The following is a 22,635-nucleotide window of genomic DNA, read 5'->3' as shown; positions in this document are numbered from 1 at the left end:
TAATAAATTATTTAATTTTAATAATTTTATTAAGTAATTTGTCAAATTATTTGATAAATTATTTAAACTTACATTAAATCTTACACTAAATAATTAACCTTCCTGCTTTAGTTTCCTATCCGGGAAAATGGGGATGATGACCCTTTTCTCATGGAGTTACCTAAAGATTAAGTAAGATTATGGATGGTAAAATTCATCAAAGAGCCCCTTGCATGGAATGTGCTCTCACTGATGCATAAATATTGCAACCATAGTGAGCGTTTTTTGCTTTCATTTTCTTGGTATCCACTCCCTGGGCTTCAGGTAACAGCTCCACAGTTTTCTGTAGGAAATCACACTTACTCATTCTCAATCCATATGGTTTAGACCGTATCCATAATAATTCATTCAGCAATTCACGTGTGACCCAATAAGAGCCCACGAGTCTCATTTTGAGGATTTTATTTAGAACTTTCAAAAATGGAGACTTGCTTTTTCTGCAGGAGTCTCAGAGAGGATAGACTATCATTGAAGAATCCAAATCTATTTTGACACCATTAAGAGAGAACCCACATTACAGTCATTATAGAGGAAAGCAGAATGGTGTGAAGACTCCGCCCAGAAGACGTGACTCGAGCAGCTGGACCTAACTCAGTTTGAATCCCCTCCTGTTACGTGAGTCTATGAATTCCCCTGCTTTTCTCTGTGTGTTTGGTTGACCAGTGTAAGTTTGGTTTGTGTTGACCTCTGTCACTTGGCAACACAAACTTCTGTACTAATACAACCACTTGATAATGATTAGGAGAGGTTCCTTCCCAGGAAGAGGTCAAAGCTTCAGGAGAAGATGGACAAAAAAGCAGATAATTACTGTGATAAATGCTGACAGTCACTGCTGTGGGACCACAAAGGAGGAAACACCTAACCCTACCTGCCCACACGTCAAATTCTCCACTATCCTTTGTCAAAAAGAAGTAAATAGGATCCTTTAGACTGAGCTCCACCAGAATAAACTTACATTATAAGGTAAATACAAAGAAAATAAGCTAAAATACAAATTTGTCCTTATATGAGGGCAAGCTGGTGCTAAAATATCTTTGCCAATAAAATTTTATATGGATTTTTGTCTTCTGTTGAACTCTTTGGACCTCATCAGTTCAGCTCACGTGTTACCTCCTTTCCCAAGGAGTCTTCTCAGTACAGATTTTCCTAGCTCCATCTCCCTCTTCAATGGTCAGAACTAAACTAACTCCCTGGAGGGTAATCCCCTCTCACTTTACAGCGTCCTATTGCATCGTGTTATAGGTGATAAGACAGGTCAGGGATGATAGACTTTATTCCTAGCATTTGGCACAGAATCTGAGAATCTGTAAATAGGTGATTGCTCAATAATTGTTTTCAAAATAAAAGGAGTAACACCCTTAAAGACAAGGTAGATAAATGTGAGCTTAATGACAATACAGTCAAATGAGTTTGTAATTGATTGAAATGTCTTTCTCAATAATGGCTGATTAATGGATCGACTCCAGCCTGCTGGGAGGTCTGTGCTGATGGCCAATAATCTCATAAGGCAGCCTAGGCGGCAAATACACACACCACTGCCTCTACTGCTTCTGTCCACTCCATATTCTTGTTTCTTCTTCCAATTTACCTTTGTCTCTCAATATTACAGTCATGGTCTAATTTCCAAGGCTCGGTACCCAAATCAGCTTCCTCACTCTCATCTTGATTCTTAATTTTCATATGTTCACCCTGTCTTTCTTTTTCCTCCCATCCCTGCTGTTGTTATTTTATGCCTTCCTGTCTTTATGCTGTAACCCTTTTCCTTACAGGTGATTCCTAAAGATTTTCATTGATGTATCTCAAGTGCCTAGATTAGTGTCTGTTCAATAAATACTTCTTCAAATATTGGTTTCCTTGAATCTGAACTTTACTTTTCCCAACTATCTTGCAAATTAATCTTTATTAAATCATATTTTCATCATACTACTGCCTAATTCAAAATGTTTCAACAGTTCTTCTGTGTTTATAGGCCACTTCAAACTAATTAGTCTAGTATGTGAATCTTCACAGGCTGGCATCAATGGAACATTCCCACATTATTTTCTGACATTCTGATAAATGGCTAATTTATATACACTCATTACAATCCAGGAGTTTCTCTGCTGCATAACCTTCTATTCCTGTCCAATCTGTTTATGCATTGTTCATCAAAATGTCTTTCAGTTCCCACCTCCATTGAAAAACATTTTTCTTTCATTTGCAATTAATCTGTTTAGAGAAGAATCTAAAGGTCATAAAAGGAAAGATAGACATATATAGCATATGAGAAATTAGTAATATTGTAATATGCAAAGAACTTTTGAAAATTGCTTTGCAAAAAGGACAATAAAATTTAAAAATCTAAAAATATAAGCAATAAATAATAGATGCAAATGTCCAGACTATTAGAGAAATATATGTATGTATATGTATAAGTCTATGTCATATTTCATCATGGAATGTTATCATTCATTGTTCTTGGCTATTCTATTTGCAACCTAGCAAAGGAGACAACTGAGGATTTCAAGTATCCTACAGTCTCTCCTATTTGAATTACAAAGTATCTTCTTTTTGTTTTCAAGCTTATTTGGCTTAAAAAGAATGATCACTTGGAGTCTGCATTTACTTTGCAGTCATCACATGTTTGAGTAAGTGGGTGGGGGTGGGAGGGTGGGAACTAACACTGTACTTAATGAAAAATGCAACATTAAGGTTTGTTAGGCAGGTTTCCTTCTGTCTTCACATATCATTCATTATTAAAATGCATTCTCAGCCAGGCCTATGGAAACAAAAACAAAGAGAAATCCCATCGATTCGGGACTAAGTGGCACGCTTCTGCAATGCAATGCAGTTGTTAAGAGCATAGGATCTGGGATCAAAGCGCTTAGTTCAAGTCCGGGCTCCATCACTGACAGGGTATGGGACTTTAGCAACCCATCTAAATTCTGTAAGCCTCAATTTGCTCATCAGTAAGTCAGAATAATGAAGTGCCTCCCTCACAGGGTTGTTGTGAGGAGTAAATGTAGTCATGCACATGAAGAGCTTAGAAGGGTGTTTAGAAGGTAATTAGAACTCCGGAATATTACATTATTACATTATGCCAGTAGCATCCAAGGGGCCATGAGGAATATCTAGTCACTAGAAATGAGAGAGGTACAAAGAAGAGGACAAGGGGAAGAAAGCCACTGTGAGAACTTATCCTGTTGTGCAGATTCGCAACATCCTGGTTGGGGTTGGTGTGTGTGTGTGTGTGTGTGTGTGTGTGTGTGTGTCTTCCCAGAGCATATTTATGCTTTTGGCATCTAAACATTTACAACACTCTGTATATGTAACATACAATATTCTCTCTAAAATTAATTTCAGCACAAAGTGAGTTAGAAACAAATTTAAGGATAAAGTGTAGTCTTGTTATTAAATGTAGTTATTAGGTTGGTGTTAAAGTAATTGCAGTTTTTGCCATTACTTTTTTTTTTTGAGACGGAGTCTCGCTCTGTCGCCCATGCTGGAGTGCAGTGGCCAGATCTCAGCTCACTGCAAGCTCCGCCTCCCGGGTTTACGCCATTCTCCTGCCTCAGCCTCCCGAGTAGCTGGGACTACAGGCGCCCGCCACCTCGCCCGGCTAGTTTTTTGTATTTTTTTAGTAGAGACGGGGTTTCACCGTGTTAGCCAGGATGGTCTCGATCTCCTGACCTCGTGATCCACCCGTCTCGGCCTCCCAAAGTGCTGGGATTACAGGCTTGAGCCACCGCGCCCAGCCGCCATTACTTTTGATAACTGTATTATTATGTATACCAATATCTCAATCTACGAACATCTCAAATATCTGTGAGAATGGCAGTATCCTCTTTGATAATCATCAAACACTGAATGAGACAAAATATGAAAACTGTAAGTCAAGATGATGGGCTATATGATTAGTTTTTCTAGAAAAATAATGCCTAAGAAATATTTATGATATCTATTCCCAACTGCCGACTGGAATTTTCCCCTGGTGTTTACATGTAACTGAAACACAATTAAGAACTCGTAATCTCCCAATTTTACTTCTGAAGTACCTCTCTATTGCACCCCATTCTCTCTATTCCAACAACCCTAATGCAACTCTCCTCTTTCATTTACGTCCCACTAAGACCTTCTCATATCCTTCAGTCTATCTTCAACCCTGCTAAGAGATTTCTCTGCCTAAAAAACAAATCTAATGTTGTTCTACTCAAAGACTTCCATTGGTTCCTCTGGTTTAAACTATCATTTGGTTGACTGGATCAGATAACAAACAATCTCACAACTTCTGCAAAATAACTATGAAAATTATGTGGAAAAGAAAACCCACTGTTCAATGAAAATTAGGTTAGCAGATGACATGGTTTGATGTTTGTCTTCTCCAAATCTCGTGCTGAAATGTAAATCCCCCTCCTTGGAGGTGGGGCCTGGCAGGATGTGTTTGGGTCATGTAGGAGGATCTCTCATGCCTGACTTGGTGCTTTCCTTGTGGTAATGAGTGAGTTCTCGCTCTCAGTTTACATCGGATCTGGTTATTTGAAAGACTGTGACACTACCTTCCTTTCTTTTGCTCTTCTGCCATGATTGTACTTTTCCTGAGGCCCTCACCAGAAGCAGATAGTGGCATCACACTTTTTGTACAGTCTGCAGAAGCATGAACAAAATAAACCTCTTCTTTATAAACTACCCAATTTAAGGTATTCCTTTATATTATGGCAACATAAAATGGATTAATGCAGCAGACAAGTATAATAAGTTGTTATTTATGTTGAAGCCACTGGAGTTAAAACAAAACAAAAGAAAAAACTAATTCTGTATTCTACCTTATTAAAATGTCAATCCTATCCACTTAAAAGGGGGCAGGATAGGCCGGGCACGGTGGCTCACGTCTGTAATCCAGCACTTTGGGAGGCCGAGGCGGGCGGATCACGAGGTCAGGAGATCCAGGCCATCCTGGCTGACACTGTGAAACCCCGTCTCTACTAAAAAATACAAAACAAAATTAGCCAGGCGTGGTGGCGGGCGCCTGAAGTCCCAGCTACTCGGGAGGCTGAGGCAGGAGAATGGCGTTAACCCGGGAGGCGGAGCTTGCACTGTCGTCCGCCCACTGCACTCCAACCTGGGCGACGGGCGGAGGGGGGCAGGATAACACTTAGTTAGCTCCTCCTCCATTGAATATCCTTTGCTTTAAGACTCAGAGTCTTTGCTAACTAGAAAACTGAGTCAATAACTTTGTTGCACTGGTGGTGTTTTCTGATGCTCTAGAATACCATGCTCTAACCTCTCACTTGCCCATTTTTCTACATTCCCAAAATTAAGACAAGAAAAGATATAGAAAAGTCAGTGATATGATGCATTTTAGGAGATTATCTTCCCCTTAATAAAGCCCTGTGGGCAGATGGTGGGACACCTTGGCAGTTGAGAATGCTGGACATTTTAGTTTTGGATATCAGAAAGAGGGAGAAGAAAAAAATTTCACATTGGTGTGGATAGGCCACATTAGAATAATACCAACATGATATTGTCTCCCAAAACATGGAGAGGTTAAAAAAAAAAAAAAAAAAAAAATATATATATATATATATATATAAAATTCTCTACCCAGGCTAATCAAAATTTCGAGCTCATTTTAATTTGAAAAGTAAAATATCATCTTAAGTGTGCTCCAATTGAGGAAAACAGGTCATATCCCTTGCCTTTGTACATTCTATGTGAGCTTTATTCTTGGTCTGTGTCTGTGGTCTAGCACTGGCATGCCCCCAAAATCATTGGTGACATTGTCCAGCTTTGCCCTTCAAGTGAAGCATGGTACTAGGGTTACAATGATAAATTGGTTCCAGAGACTTTCCCTTGTGGCGTAGCAAAGTCCCCCGACCCACGCACATTTCTTTGGGGGCTTTCACCTTTTTCTAGAGTATATTGTCACACTTGCTGCCACACTGCATCCCTCAACTTCCCATTGGACATATGGGCCTCCTTCTTTTGGTTGTCCTGTCATTTGGTCACCCAGTATGTGGTCTGATGAGAGAAAGATGACTTTTTCACAGCTTTTGGCTCTGACTAGGGAAATCTTTTTCTAAATCCTGGTTCATCTCAGGCCAGGCAGAACAACACTATCAAAACTATTTTTGACTGCACTTGATGCTATAATGTCTTGCACATACACTTATCCCTGAGCAGCATCAAATAAATGACCTTCAAAATCTATAAGCTCTGAATGCAGATAACAATAAGTTATCTGCTTAAAGAATTTTGTGTCCTCAGCACATCTAGCCTGTCTTCTTAAGATATGGGTGATTATTCCTGAGATGACATTATCTCATTTAACAGAGCTCAGCTTCTCTCACCAGCTGGGTTGATTAGGGCTCCTCTCTTCATAGTTAGGGAGGTAATGGGTACAGGGTTTCTCCTCAGAAAACTTTCTCACAGCTGTGTGGTCAAATCACATGCAAGAGCAGTACGCTTTAGTTTCCTTCTCCTTAAAATAAAGGTGATGATCCTTATAGGTGTCAGTTGAGCGAAAATAGAATAATAAATGAACCTTTGCAAATTCTAAAGAATGACTTCTGTTCATATAATTTGTTTAACAGATACAAGCATCTTCCCATAACCACAAGAGACCTAAACTGATGCTTCCAGAGCTGTCGAATCAAGAACAATCGCAGTAAATAATGTGAAAAGAAACCCCACATTATTTAGATGCTGCTTTACTTGAATCTCTGAGCGTCCGATTCTTACTGTGTGTATGTACAATTCTTTTCTAAAAGAGCAGAGAAAGCTATAAAATATAAAGAATTGTATAACATTACAGGATATTGCAAGTCCAATATATAATGCAAAAAAACAGACAAATTGGTTATGGGTTGAAATATCATGAAGAAACTAACAGAGTTACCAAGTTTCTACAAGTAGAATTTTATAAATATAAACAAGAGGAGTAAGAGAGAGAGAATTTGTGCCTGGCCTATATGTCATCAATGACCCAAGGCCAGTAGAATAGCCTGCCTATATGACATAGACAGTAGCTAAAGGAAATATTTCTTAAAGGAAGAAGGAAGAACAATAAACAGGAAACACAATCTCATTGTCCCTTGGGTTTTGTTCTCCCAGTGGTTTGCTCTTATTTTACAGAGTCCCTGAGACTACAGGTGCTAAGAGCTTTATGTAGCTTAACTCATTTTTTTCCTCACCACAACCCTATGAAGAAATCACACTATTATCATCCTTATGTTACTGATGAGAAATCTGAGGTACGGTTTTCTGTTTTCACTCATGTAATCCCCATGACAACCCTAGGGGCATTTACCAGTTATTTCCATTTTGCTAATAAGGAATGCCAGGATCGGTTGGAGAACTACAGGAAGGAAGCAATATCAGCGAAGAGAAGAGGTGGTCTCAAGTTTGTGAGCTCTTGACAAATAAAAGTTGACTTTGGAGTAAGACTGAAATCAGGCAGAAAATTGCAATAAGTAGGAGAAAGGAGCCGTCTTTCCCTGGTCCATTTCTATTTGGGGAGCTGACTTTTCAGTCTATGAGCTTTTCTTTAGGAATGGGGGAAGAGAGCCTATGGTAACAAACAGGAGTGGAGACTAGTGAAAGAAATGATAGGTAAGCTATATACTAAACATGTTTCAATTTCAAAATAAGCATTTGAGGTGGGCAATATGATCTCCATTGTATTTTTTATTTTTTTTAATTTTTAATTTTTGTGGGTGCATGGTAGGTGTATACATTTATGGGGTCCATGAGATATTTTGGTACAAGCATGCAATGTATAACAATCACATCATGGGAAACTGGGTATACTCAGCATTTCTCCTTTGTGTTACAATGTAATTATACTCTTTTAGTTATTACAAATGTACAATTAAATTATTACTGGCTATAGTTCCCCTGTTGTCCTATCAAATATTAGGTCTTATTCATTCTTTCTATTATTTTTGTACCCATTAATTGCCCCTATGTCTCCCAACTCCCCTTCCTAGCCTCTGGTAATCATCTTTCTATTCTCTACCTCCAGGAGTTCAATGTTTTGGCCATTTTACAGATGAAGACATTTAAGTTTAAGATCATATAGCTAGGTAAGTGGCAGCGCTCAGATTCAAAACTTACATATATTATATATATATACACACATATATATGTCCATGATATATACACATAAAAGCCCATGATCTTCACATACATGAAAATGCCTATCACTATGATCTCTACTAGTGATTAATATATATCCAAATTATTATGTAAGAGTGTTGGAGAGAGACATGGCTTATTAAATTCATATTAAAATGAAACAAATTTTTTATTTTTATTTTCTTTTTGAGACGGAGTCTCTCTCTGTCGCCCAGGCTGGAGTGCAGTGGCGCGATCTCTGCTCACTGCAAGCTCCGCCTCCCGGATTCACGCCATTCTCCTGCCTCAGCCTCCGAGTAGCTGGTACTACAAGCGCCCGCCACCACGCCTGGCTAAGTTTTTGTATTTTTAGTAGAGACGGGGTTTCACCATGTTAGCCAGGATGGTCTCAATCTCCTGACCTCGTGATCCGCCCGCCTCGGCCTCCCAAAGTGCTGGGACTACAGGCGTGAGCCACCGCGCCGGGCCAATACAAATTATTTTTTATCATTACCATTTACTGCTACTTCCTGACTCATCTTTACCCACACTTTTATTGACTGGAATTTTATTCTTCCCTTCCTGACCTAAACTTGAAATGCCTTCTTAGTATCTACCTAAAGAAAAAAAGAGGTGAAAAAGTGTTCTAAGTATCAATACACTGAAATATAAAAGTTAAAAAAAAACACTGAAAATATTGTTTTGTCCTTATGCATAAAATACATATTAAAACACATAATGAAAGAATCTAGTGAATTAATACAATTAATAAAAAGTTTTGGGAAAACACCTAGTTGTTTACCCTCTCTGACAGTTACTGGAAAAGAATCAGCAACTCAACTTGCATCAGGGTGACTGAGCTAGAACAGTTCTGTGTCATGTTTATACATTGATCTCATGGAACTCCTTTTCTAATGTTAATTTATAAAATCAACTAATCATTTTATGTTTAATGAGAATGATATAAGGTGAGGAAAATGATGTAACATGGTGGAATGGAACAATGCCTGCTCCAAAAATCTGGAATCTGGGTTCTAGTTCTAGCCCTGCTACCTATTAGCCGCTCTGTGACCTAGAACAAGTTATTTTACCTCTCTGGGCCTCAGTTTTCACAAAAGTAAAAATAACTGGAGTTAAACCAAATTATCTCTGAGGGTGAGCTTACAGGTAGTGAGACTTCCGGTTTGAGTATGAAAAAGATCTGGACTTTCTTGGGCATTTCTCTCTATCCTTTTGGGTAAGTCACAGAATGTCTTATTTGTGTTGGGGGCTGAGAAGTGTTTTGGGAAATTATTCAAGTTGTGTTAGTTGCTGGGATCCAGAGCCATGTCCAGTAAAACAGTGGATGGCCAAATAGAAATCTAGTTTTCAGTGGCTAAGAGGTCTTCTGAGAAAGGAATTGTCCCCGAGGGTAGGGGTGACGACTGTCAGGCTTTACTCATGGCATAGCCTCTCTCATCAGAGAGGAGCGGCAACCGTGCAGAGCTTGTATTGTCTGACACTCAGGTGTGTGCTCTGGAGTTCCATGGGGACCAAGGGGGGTTTAAGTAAAGAGACTGAAGTAGCCATTTCCTCTGGCCCCATAAGACACTAAGGTGCCATCAACACTGTGTAGGGGCCTCTCTGGCTTGCTAGTGGGTTAGCAGGTTGATTGGAACATAGGGCCCAACTAGAACTTAACTGGGTTTTAATTTGCCTCTTCTGGTTCTGTGGACCTATGTTAGGGACTTAATAATTCTTACCTCAATTTCTTCATCTGTCCAATGGGAATGATAAAGTCTTTTTTTCTCAAAAGTCCATTGAGATAATAAGGTATTTTTTCTCAAAGTTCACTGAGATAATAAAATCTTTTTGCTCAAAGTCCATTGAAGTAATTAAATTTAAACATGGTTGTAAAGCACTCGCACAGTGCTGGGTGAATGGCAGCTACTCAATGCGTGCTCAGCTACTCAATGTGTGCTAGCAATCTTGCTCCTGCCACCCCATTGGATGTGGTGATTAGAGTCATGCTGAAAGGGAAAGAGCTTTGCTCTGCCTTGTGGTTTCATCACAGGCCACACTTGTGGAGGAGTCATGACGGTTACCCGTGAGAATCACAGTGTCCTCAGAAGTGTCAGAAAGGCTTCCTTAGTGAAGGAGGCAGCAGTGTGTTACTGGCTAGGCAGAGACAGGGGCACCTGGGAAGCAGAGGCACTATTGTAATTAGGAGAAAGGCAGTGGCCCCTGGCAGGGAGGTTCTTAAGTTGTTGGGGAAGTGGCACAATGGCCATGGCCCCCAGGACCAGTCTGTTTTTGGGAGCATGTGCAACAAATTTTAGGAACTTCAGGACATACTTAGAGGATATTTTGAAAGAGTTGTGTTAATAGATCAAGACCTCAAATTAAAATGTTGGGAGTCTTTCACGGAAAATAGGGGTAGATTCATTTAATCACAAATTTGTATTGAGCACCCACCCTGTGTTGGGAGCTCTTCCAGGTTTAGAAAACCACGCTCAGCAAGAAGGACTGGCATCCTTGTCCATTTCGGAAGCCTGCACGCCAGGACTGACTATACATACATCAATACACAAGAGATTTTCACTTAGTACTAAGCCTGTAAAAATAAAATATCTTGGAACTATGACAAAGAGCACAGGGGTAGGTAGGCAGGGTCTTGCTGCATGGATGACACTTGAGCTAAGACCTCCATGAGGAGAAGGAACTATCCTTGGGAAGATCTGGATAAAGGTGGACCAGGCAGAGGAGCCATCAAGAGCCAAGGTCCCGAGTCAGGAAGGAGAGCGAAGACCAGCAGGCCCATTGAAAAGAAGAAGTGAAAACAGCAGTTTGAAATGATGGGGGAGAAGCTGAGAGAAGTCAGTTGGAAAAAAGACCTTGTAGGTCACACACAAAAAATGTCATGGAAAAGGCCCTACTAAAAAGCTAGCAAACATCAAAATAAGCAATAGGGTAAAATAACATTATTTCCAAACAAATTAATGAAGTAATGAAGTTGATTATCAAAGAGAAGATATGTCATCATTTTCAGCATATTTTAGTACCCAAGACAGTGCCGGGCTGTGAAGTTTCGTGATGCCATGTTCTTTGACTTTGCCCTGTACATTTTTTTAATCACCAAAATGTGACTGGTGGACTGTATTTTCAAACCTGATATACAACTAGTACAAACTAGTGGATATAATGAAATGACACTGGTCTTGGAGCCAGAAGGCCTAGGGTCAAGTTCAAGATGCAAGATTCCACCTGCTGAAAGACCTTGGGCACTCCCCTTGGCCCCACTGGTATTGTTTCTTTAGGTCTAAGTTTAAAGAAATTGCTACCACATAGGGAAATTATGGGAATTAAACAAGACAATGATTTTAAAGGTCCTTGAAAACTGTAAAGCATCATCCACATTAATTGGTTAAAATCATTTTTTAACTTTTTTTGTTTAAAACTTGTCTCTCTTTTGCGTTGTGTTCATTTATTTTTCTTTTTAATTTTTTATGGATACTTAATAGTTGTACATATTTTGTCATTGTTATTTTCAAGGGAAACCACTAGAGGTCAGAATTTCACATAAATTGTTTAAAGAAACCACCAAGATGGGGGAGGAGGGAGAAAAGGAGAGAAAGGGAGAGAGGGAGAGAAGGAGAGAGGGAGGGAGGGAGGAGGGAAGGGGGCGCAGGGGGGAGGGAGGGAGGAGGAAAGGAGCGGGGGCGGAGAGGGAGGGAGGTGGGGAGAGAGAGAGAGAGAGAGGAGAGAGGAGAGAGAGAGAGAGAGAGAGAGAGAGAGAGAGAGAGAGAGAGAATGAATTTCATTTTCCTATTAGGTAACATAAACAATAAGTTTAAGGCATAGAAAGAAAAATAATGATGGCTTGCAACAGAGATGTTTTGATAACTTATTCTCAAAATTGTTATTTGACAGACTTAGATAGCAAGAGAAGGAAAAGATAGAATACAATTTGTTAAAATTTCTATTGATGATGTCTACACAGCTTAAAGTTCACATTGGTTATGATAATTCTGAAAACAGGTCTGTGACGAAGGCTCACTTTGCAAATGAAGACACTGAAGTGTAACAGATTAACAACATGCTGAAGATAGTCAGATTGACTCCAGTGTCTTTCTTTCCACTAAGCCATGTCTGGGAAATAAGACTTTAAAAATAATATCTGCATATTGGTCAATATATACTATGATTGGTTAGCATTACTGGGTTTTCACAAATGGCATTCTGCAATTCTAAATAAATTAGTTTTCACTCTCCCAAATGAATTTAGGGAAAATCCCTTTCACCATCTGTTTCCCAGAGTATCTAGAAATTTCTGAGCACTGTGCTGCAGTGCTAGTAAATACAGTAATGAGATGATTAGCCATGGAGAAAAGTACTAAGACTAGCTTGATCTTAGGGAAAAAATATTGAAAAAACAGTAATAACCCAGTCCTTTAAAACATTTGCTTAGCCATCATATTATTCTTTTTTAATTTTGTAGAGGTAAATATACATATCTGCCTTATTTTGGAGTAGGGAGGGGTTGTGTATTCATGAAGGAACAAGGTAGAGTTGATGGCAGTGTGTGTGTGTGTGTGTGATACATATATATACACATATATGTATATGTGTATATATGTGTGTGTGTATATATGTATATATATATTGAGATGGGGGTCTCACTCTGTTGTCCAGGCTGGAGTGAAGTGGCATGATCATGGCCCATGCAGGCTCAACTGTCTGGACTCAAGCAATCCTCCTGCCTCAGACGCCCAAGTAACTGGGACTACAGGTGTGCACCACCACACCTGGCTAATTAAAAAAAATTATTTTAATTTTTTGTAGAGATGGGGTCTCTTTATGTCACCCAGGCTGGTCTCAAACTGTTGGGCTCAAGTGAGCCACCTGCCTTGACCTCCCAAAGTGTTGGGATTACAGGCAACACACCTGGCCCACTGTTCATATCTTAAGAGAAGGTATCATGTCTTTGTTTCTGGTGTACTTATATCTAGCACAGTTCCTAGAGCAGAGGAAAGGCAGTGATGAATATGAATATACTCATGTTGCTTTAGGTGCATTTAGGTGTGTAGGAAATTTTCAAAGAAAAAGCATAAATTAACTGGTGCCAACCTCAAGAGTCTGTAATAGAATACAAAGCTTGGTATGTAGATACAAGAGCTAAGTCAGGTTCCTTATCTTAGTTTCCAGCCCCTAGCAGCTAACATGATGCCTGGAATTTAGTAGGTATTCAGTACATTTGAGGTTCATGAATTTCTTTATTAAGAATAAAATTTATTAACTTTTATTAAGCATTTATTTAGAGTCCATTTGATGCAGTTTCCAAGCTCTAGATGAAGAAGAGGAAATCAAACCCAAGAACATAACAAACAAACTTGGTTCTAGAACCCAGGGTCCTAGAGCACCGCTTCCCAAATGCTTCTCCCCAGGAGCACTCACTTCATTTTGTCACAGTCTGGCTTATAATTATCTCATAATGTCTGCACGTGCTCAGGAGGAAAGTTAGTGAGATTTCCACTGTTTGAAATCTTAACAGGGTTTCTAATGGGAAAATGGGAAGGGAGAAATTTTCTACTAAGTAAAAAACAGTACTATTCTCAAATGGATTCTCCCATTTGCAGGGACAAGGAAAACTTTAATTTTCGATGCCTCCCATGACACCCCAGGAATAATCTAAAGTTTCCTATACTCTAAGGAAAGTTCAGTAAAGGTTTTAAGTAAATACTTTATTTCTAATCAAAACTTTCTTTCTGAACATTTGCCCTCACATTATTCATTTATTCACCCAAGAAATTATTTGGAAGTTCTAAGGTCTCATTGTTCCTTACAGCATTTATTTTATCGTATCAAAGGTTAAAACTTGGATTGCAATCTTAGAGGAAAATTAATTCAGTGATTAAGAAAAATGCACTTTAAGCAATACACATTTAAATAACTGGCAAGCATGGGGCAACGTATTTCTGATTTTTTTTTTTTTGAAAAACACTTTTTTCTACTTAAAATTTTAAGCAGCTGCAATTCTTCCACCCTATAGCCTGGAGAAACAGCATGAATTACTAATAAGGGAGCACCAATCTGCAGTGCCGTGACCACTTTCAGAACAAAAGGGTAAAAGCTAAAACCAGAAAAATAGATTTTGTTATCTACTGGTTGCTTAAAGCATATTTGGACCTTGGCTCTACTGGAGAACATTTTGCAATATTCTACCATTCTTGAGCAGAAGGCACTTGGCCCCAAAGACTACACTTCCCAATAAAGAAATGGTCATTTATATACTACCTACCATGCTTGACAAAATGTTTCCATCCTCTACGTTGGAACTCAGGATCCCATTAACTCATGAAATATATATTTAAAATTTAAGTTTTATTTTACTGACCCTTTGCTTAAACAGCTTCACCAGCATCAGTATTAGAAAGGAGGAGAATACAAACAGCTCAAGAATAGAGATCCTTTTAAGGAAGGAAAGGACTTCTGAAGACTCATGCTTGGATTGTGCATCTGTCCCGGAGCAGAACGGAACAGGGAATTTCCCCCTGCCCCGGGTAAGTTCCCTCAGATCTCTGTCCTGGGTTTCCCCTTCCCAACATCCTCTTACCTAACATCAAGGGAGAGCTTTAAATAAGTAACAGACCAGATTTGGAAAATCCTGATTTTCCAAAATAGAAGGGAAGTGGGAGGAAACTAGGGAGGAGAGAAGAGAAAGTCATTGAAATCTAGGAAAGGGTTCAGAGATGAGGGAAGATATCATATTTATTATACATGAAAATCGTGGTTTTCTTTCCTCACCTTTGGGTCCTGGTGAAATTGTGTGTGTGGCACAGACTTCAGCGGTAGGACGGCTATCGATATCCAGACCCAGACTCTGAATTTGCAAAAGAAATAGTACCAGGAGGATAAATTGGTTTCTTCGAAGCAAGGATGCAAGGCCATTCATTGCTGTGGTTCCTCAGAAAAGGGTCTCCCAGAAATGCCAAATAAACAGCTTTATTTTAAATAAAACCTCCTGCTGTGGGGAAGAACGGGAAGTATTTGGAACACACATTCCAAAAAGGGCTAGAGGCAGGAAGGAAGCATACCCTAGATTGTTTATTTTCTCAGTGTTCCAGATGGACCATACATTGTCCAGACTGTTTATTTTCAAGTGACAACAGTTTATTGAAAATTATCTCTGAACTCCAGTGTGCATGTCAGTAGAAACATCCCTAAGAGCAAAGAAGATAGAGATGCCTTCTGCTGAGTACTTGAGCTGACAATTTAATAGGCTATATTGCATTTAAATGCTGAGTTTCAGAAAGGTTGTGAACCAGAGAGGTCTTCAGTTAGCAACATGTTATGCAAACACCATGCATGGCTTTGAGCTTTTCATAAAGTGATATTTATTACCTGCTTGTGCCTGTTGAACGCTAATGCTTCCAATGCCCTCCATGGCCTTCTTTCTCTTGCTACCAAGATTATTCTCTTGTGATTAAGTTCAAAAGGAAAGAACAACCAGCTTTTCTGTGAAGCAACTTGGTGATAAGTATTAGGAATGTTAAAATGTTTATAACCTTTGGCCTGGTTTATAGCTTTTAGCCTTTCTGTGCGCTATCTCAAGGAAATACTCTGAAATGTGGGCAAAGCTTCATTTGAAGGGACGTGGCAGAAAGGGGAAAGGCCTTCAATTGTCTAACAACGTGTTAACAGAGGGCAAATTATGGTAAATAAAAATGTATGAGAGGGTATGACATGATGATTTGATTAAAGCGGTGTTTTCAGCAAGTTTTTTATAAAATAAGGGGGAAAAACTTGTGGTATGTTTCACAGAAAGCTCAATAGATTTAGATGTAGAGTATGTAGATCAGATATAGATAGAGATACAGAGATCGGGATCTCTATTCCACAAACCTATAACCTGTACAAATAGTATAGGCATAGCAAGATATTGGAAGATTGGAACCAGAATCACATATATTGGAGAGGGCCCTTACCTTCTCCATTCTTGAACAGGCATCTCAACTAAGAGTTAGGTGAAAGAGATTTTGGACCTGCTTTCCTTGAAATTGGAAAAGAAGGACCTTACAGATCCTGATACAGACTGACTGCTGCAAAACTATCCCTAAGAAATGTCATTATAAGTAACCATCAATCCAAGAAACACAGGTGCATTAGTTTGCTAGGGCTGCCATAACAAAGCACCACAAACTGAGTGACTTACACCAGTGGTCAGTTGGCTAAAACCAGTGCCAACCCTTTTGACACCAGGGACCAGTTTGGTGGAAGACAATTTTTCTTTTTTTCTTTCTTTTCTTTTCTTTTCTTTCTTTCTTTCTTTATTTTTATTATACTTCAAGTTCTAGGGTACATGTGCATAATGTGCAGGTTTGTTACATATGTATACTTATGCCATGTTGGTGTGCTGCACCCATCAACTCGTCAGCACCCATCAAGTCATCATTTATATCATGTATAACTCCCCAATGCAATCCCTCCCCCCTCCCCCCCCCATGATAGGCCCCAGTGTGTGATGTTCCCCTTCCCGAGTCCAAGTGATCTCATTGTTCAGTTCCCACCTATGAGTGAGAACATGCGGTGTTTGGTTTTCTCTTCTTGTGATAGTTTGCTAAGAATGATGGTTTCCAGCTGCATCCATGTCCCTACAAAGGACGCAAACTCATCCTTTTTGATGGCTGCATAGTATTCCATGGTGTATATGTGCCACATTTTCTTCATCCAGTCTGTCACAGATGGACATTTGGGTTGATTCCAAGTCTTTGCTATTGTGAATAGTGCCGCAATAAACATACGTGTGCATGTGTCTTTGTAGTAGAATAATTTATAATCCTTTGGGTATATACCCAGTAGTGGGATGGCTGGGTCATATGGTACTTCTAGTTCTAGATCCTTGAGGAATCGCCATACTGTTTTCCATAATGGTTGAACTAGTTTACAATCCCACCAACAGTGTAAAAGTGTTCCTATTTCTCCACATCCTCTCCAGCACCTGTTGTTTCCTGATTTTTTAATGATTGCCATTCTAACTGGTGTGAGATGGTATCTCATTGTGGTTTTGATTTGCATTTCTCTGATGGCGAGTGATGATGAGCATTTTTTCATGTGTCTGTTGGCTGTATGAATGGGAAGACAATTTTTCTATGGGGAAGATGGGGAAATAGTTTCAGGATGATTCAGGTACTTTTTTTTTTTTTTTTTTTTTTTTTTTTAGCATGGATTATAATTCTTTTATCTATCTTTTTTTTTTTTTTCTTTCTTTTTTTTTTTTTTATTATACTTTAAGTTCTCGGGTACATGTGCATGACGTTTATATCATGTATAACTCCCCAATGCAATCCCTCCCTCCTCCCCCTCCCCATGATAGGCCCCAGTGTGTGATGTTCCCCTTCCCGAGTCCGAGTGATCTCATTGTTCAGTTCCCACCTATGAGTGAGAACATGCGGTGTTTGGTTTTCTCTTCTTGTGATAGTTTGCTAAGAATGATGGTTTCCAGCTGCATCCATGTCCCTACAAAGGACGCAAACTCATCCTTTTTGATGGCTGCATAGTATTCCATGGTGTATATGTGCCACATTTTCTTAATCCAGTCTGTCACAGATGGACATTTGGGTGATTCCAAGTCTTTGCTATTGTGAATAGTGCCGCAATAAACAAACGTGTGCATGTGTCTTTGTAGTAGAGTAATTTATAATCCTTTGGGTATATACCAGTAGTGGGATGGCTGGGTCATATGGTACATCTAGTTCTAGATCCTTGAGGAATCGCCATACTGTTTTCCATAATGGTTGAACTAGTTTACAATCCCACCAACAGTGTAAAAGTGTTCCTATTCTCCACATCCTCTCCAACACCTGTTGTTTCCTGACTTCTTAATGATTGCCATTCTAACTGTGTGTGAGATGGTATCTCATTGTGGTTTTGATTTGCATTTCTCTGATGGCCAGTGATGATGAGCATTTTTTCATGTGTCTGTTGGCTGTATGGATGTCTTCTTTTGAGAAATGTCTGTTCATATCTTTCCCCACTTTTTGATGGAGTTGTTTGCTTTTTTCTTGTATATTTGTTTGAGTTCTGGTAGATTCTGGATATTAGCCCTTTGTCAGATGAGTAGGTTGCAAAAATTTTTCCCATTCTGTAGGTTGCCTGTTCACTCTGATGGTAGTTTCTTTGGCTGTGCAAAAGCTCTTTAGTTTAATTAGATCCCATGTGTCAATTTTTGCTTTTGCTGCCGTTGCTTTTGGTGTTTTAGACATGAAGTCCTTGCCCATGCCTATGTCCTGAATGGTACTACCTAGATTTTCTTCTAGGGTTTTATGGTATTAGGTCTAACATTTAAGTCTCTAATCCATCTTGAATTAATTTCGTATAAGGGGTAAGGAAAGGATCCAGTTTCAGCTTTCTACTTATGGCTAGCCAATTTCCCAGCACCATTTATTAATAGGGAATCCTTTCCCCATTTCTTGTTTCTCTCAGGTTTGTCAAAGATCAGATGGCTGTAGATGTGTGGTATTATTTCTGAGGACTCTGTTCTGTTCCATTGGTCTATATCTCTGTTGTGGTACCAGTACCATGCTGTTTTGGTTACTGTAGCCTTGTAGTATAGTTTGAAGTCAGGTAGCGTGACGCCTCCAGCTTTGTCCTTTTGACTTAGGATTGTCTTGGCAATGCGGGCTCTTTTTTGGTTCCATATGAACTTTAAAGCTGTTTTTTCCAATTCTGTGAAGAAAGTCATTGTAGCTTGATGGGGATGGCATTGAATCTATAAATCACCTTGGGCAGTATGGCCATTTTCACGATATTGATTCTTCCTATCCATGAGCATGGTATGTTCTTCCATTTGTTTGTGTCCTCTTTGATTTCACTGAGCTTTTTTTTTTTTTTGAGACGGAGTCCCGCTGTTGCCTAGGCTGGAGTACAGTTGCATGAGCTCGGCTCACTGTAACCTCTGCCTCCGGGGTTCAAGTGATTCTCATGCTTCAGCCTCCCGAGTAGCTGAGATTACAGGTATGCACCACTGTACCTGGCTAATTTTTTGTATTTTTAGCACAGTCGGGGTTTCACCATGTTGGCCAGGCTGGTCTCCAACTCTTGACCTCAAGTGATCTGCCCGCCTTGGCCTCCGTAAGTGCTGGGATTACAGGTGTGAGCCACTGTGCGTGGCCTCAAGCACATTACATTTATTGTATACTTTATTTTTATTATTTACATTGTATTATATAATGAAATAATTACACAACTCACTATATTGTAGAATCAGTGGGAGCCCTGAACGTGTTTTACTGCAACTAGATGCTCCCATCTGGGGATGATAGGAGCCCATGGCAGATCATCAGGCATTAGATTCTCCTAAATATCAGGCAACCTAAATCCCCACTTGCACAATTCACAATAGGGTTTGTGCTCCTATGAGCATCTAATGCCACTGCTGATCTGAGAGGAGGTGGAACTCAGGCAGTAATGTGACTGATGAGGGGCAGCTGGAAATAGAGATGAAACTTGGCAGGCTCATCCGCCACTCACCTCTTGCTGTATAGCCCTGTTCCTAACAGGCCCCAAACTGATACCAGTCTGTGGCCTGGGGACTGGGGACCCCTGACTTAAACAGCAGAAATTTGCTCTGAGGTATTGGGGATCAGAACTTCAACACATGAATTTTGAGGTGGGAGGGAGACAACTGAATACATCACAACAGGTTTACAGTGTAACTGACTGACTTTTTCATAAGCAGTACAGGGAAGGAAACTGGCACTGATTGAATAGTCATTTTATGCAGGCTGAGAGCTAGTCTCAACTTGAGTTTATTTAGTCTCAAAATAGTCCTGTGGATTAGATTTAGTCTCAAAATAGTCCTTTCATTTTGCAAACAAGCAGCTGAGGCTCAAAAAAATTAAGCAGTTTGAGTGAGGTCATCTGTTGAAAACGTGACCAAAAAAAAAAAAAAAATCAAATACAAATTTATTTCCCAAAATCCTGCTTTTAAAATACTATTTGGTTTCACAAAGATGAACATTCTCAAGCATTGAGGATGCATTAATTTTCCACAAATACTTAAAACGTCCAAAGTGGATGCATTTGTCAGGTTAACAGTGAGAAAAATCGTGAGAATAGAATGATGTTAGGAACCTAAAATTTTACATCTGTCATAGCCAAATATGTGACATAGAGCAAATCATGTAATGTCAATTGCCACGAGGCATATAAAGTGAGTTTGGACTTCATATTTAACATTCTTTCTAAATTCTATGATTCTAAGAAAATTGGTACTCTTTAAATTGTTTAGACTACCCTAAGTCTATTTCACTATTTGTTTATTTTCAAACATTTCCTGGCATACAATGAGAACAGAATCATTGCATTTATATATAGAAATTAACTGGTCACCATTTCAAACAAATAATAGTCCTTAAAAAATTTTCTTGGCATATTCTGTCCCCCTCCCCCCCTTTTTTTTTACTCAGTAAAGCATAAAAATATATTCCTATATAATGTAGAAAATACTACATCAAAATTTAAATTGCTACAGAGAATTCACATATTTTATATAAAACATTACTTAATTTTAAAATGGGAAAGATGATTGAACACACAAAAGAAAGTGGTTGAATGATGTTAAGTATATCGTCTTTAGTGTGCAAAAAAATAGTGCTTCTCAGAAAGATTTCTACTGACATTTAAAAGGGTTCAGTCTTGTTTATTCAGAAAATGAAGTCGCTGAGAACAAGCCAACACTGTTTTTGCCTTAAAATGTGGTTTTAAAATAGACAACAAGCCAGTCAAGTTTACAGATGGCATAAAAGTGGAAGAGGTTAATGGTAAATCTAAAAAGAAAAGAATGAGTGGCTGGTTTATAAAACTGTCTTCATAGTTCTACTTTTTCTGACTGCTTTCATCTTTCAGTTCCCAAGATATTGGAATTCCAGGCTTAGCTTTGTGTTTGTCCAAATATGACCTGTCATTCAAGTAAACAACAAGTGATATTTGCCCGTTATTCCTCTACTCTTTGCGTGCGTGTGTGTGTGTGTGTGTGTGTGTGTGTGTGTGTGTGTGAGAGAGAGAGAGAGGAGAGAGAGAGAGAGAATTGAATTGTGGCCTTAAAAATATATATATATCCACATCTAACCCAGGAACCTGTGAATGTGACCTTATGTGACAAAAGGGTCTTTGCAAACATAATTAAGCTAAGAGTCTCAAGATGAGATCATCCCAGATTATCTGGGTGGATCCTAAATCCAGTGACTAGGGTCCTTAGAAGAGACACCCAAAGGAGGGAGACAGAGACAAAAGGAGAAGGCCATGTGCAGACCAAGGCAGAAATGAGAGTTACACAACAACAAACTAAAGAATGGGCTTGCAGCCACCATAAACTGTCAGAGGCAAGGAGTGCTTCTCCCCTCCAGCCTGCAGAGTAGAGTTCTCTACTCCCTACACCTTGATTTTGTACTTGTGGCCTTGAGAAGTATGAGATAATAAAGGTCTGCTGTATTAGGGCACCAAGTTTGGGGTAACTTGTTACGGCAAGCCCCAAACTAACACACCATTCTTGTGCTATTCATCCACAGTAACTGGAAGAAATGGCACATCAAAACGTTTGCTCAGTGCTTGACAGAGACCCAGCAACATCTGTTCTTGTGCATTTGAATGATCATGCATCCAGCTTCATGATATTTTCCTGGAAGGAAAATAAATTCCAGGATATGAAAAAAGCATATCCTAAGGCAGAAGTATTTTACTAGTTAAAACAGGATAGCAACACAAGGACAACCTCATCTCCAGAAGGGGTTTCTTGACAAACTGATATAATTCAACTTTGGACTTGGTTTCAGCTTTGTCCATTCACGTAAGTACTTAGTGGATTAAAGTTCTCTCTTGCGAGTTAATTTAACTTTATACAGTTTGTAAAAGATGAAACTTAGTAGAGTGACTTTTAAAATAAAGCATTTAGAAAGTAACATGCAAACACATAATAATTTCTTTCTTGCATTTCAAATTTCATATTATAAAACCACATTAAAAAAAATCAAGGCTAGGCATGGTAGCTCATGTCTGTAATCCCAGTACTTTGGGAGGCTGAAGTGGGTAGAGTGCTTGAGGTTAAGAGTTCAAGACCAGCCTGGCCAACATAGTGAAACCCCATCTCTACTAAAAATATAAAAATTAACCAGGCGTGGTGACGCATGCCTGTAGTACCAGCTACTTGGGAGGTTGAGGTAGGAGAATCACTTGAACCCGGGAGATGGAGGTTGCAGTGAGCCGAGATCACGCCACTGCACTCCAGCCTGAGCAACAGAGTGAGACTCCATCTTAAAAAAAATAATAAAAATTTAAAAAAAAGCAAATATTCAACCTGGGAAAGCTGATTTAAAAAAAAAAAATCAAATGGTTTTAACAGGCTTATGAGACAAAATCAGAAGCCTCCCACTGCTTGCTCTCCACTCTTGAGTCTTACTCCTATAAGAATACCTATAGGAGTATTAAATTATTAGTAAAATAATTATTTTAGTGCTTCTTAATTTGTCT

At 39.2% G+C, this 22,635-nt stretch overlaps 1 protein-coding gene and 1 long non-coding RNA gene across 2 annotated transcripts in view; one reads left to right on the top strand and one right to left on the bottom strand.

Annotated features, from left to right (window-relative positions):
* Positions 1 to 15,163, bottom strand: part of COLEC10 (collectin subfamily member 10) — a 38,141-nt gene extending 22,978 nt beyond the window's left edge. The window contains exon 1 of the mRNA XM_033202964.1: positions 14,914 to 15,163. Within this exon, the coding sequence (XP_033058855.1) occupies positions 14,914 to 15,061 (148 nt within the window). The 5' untranslated portion in view covers positions 15,062 to 15,163. The remainder of the gene's footprint in view (positions 1 to 14,913) is intronic.
* On the top strand, positions 13,562 to 21,976 carry LOC117079252. The gene is made up of 2 exons (XR_004435336.1): positions 13,562 to 14,669; positions 21,678 to 21,976. It is a non-coding gene; the product is annotated as an uncharacterized LOC117079252 (long non-coding RNA).
* The last annotated feature ends 659 nt before the right edge of the window (positions 21,977 to 22,635 follow it).

The sequence above is a fragment of the Trachypithecus francoisi genome, unplaced genomic scaffold, assembly GCF_009764315.1.
Source record: "Trachypithecus francoisi isolate TF-2019V2 unplaced genomic scaffold, Tfra_2.0 Lachesis_group7, whole genome shotgun sequence".
In the NCBI taxonomy this organism is placed as follows: domain Eukaryota; kingdom Metazoa; phylum Chordata; class Mammalia; order Primates; family Cercopithecidae; genus Trachypithecus; species Trachypithecus francoisi.
The sequence above is the reverse complement of the archived record's forward strand: the minus strand, read 5'-3'. Positions and strand labels throughout refer to the sequence as shown.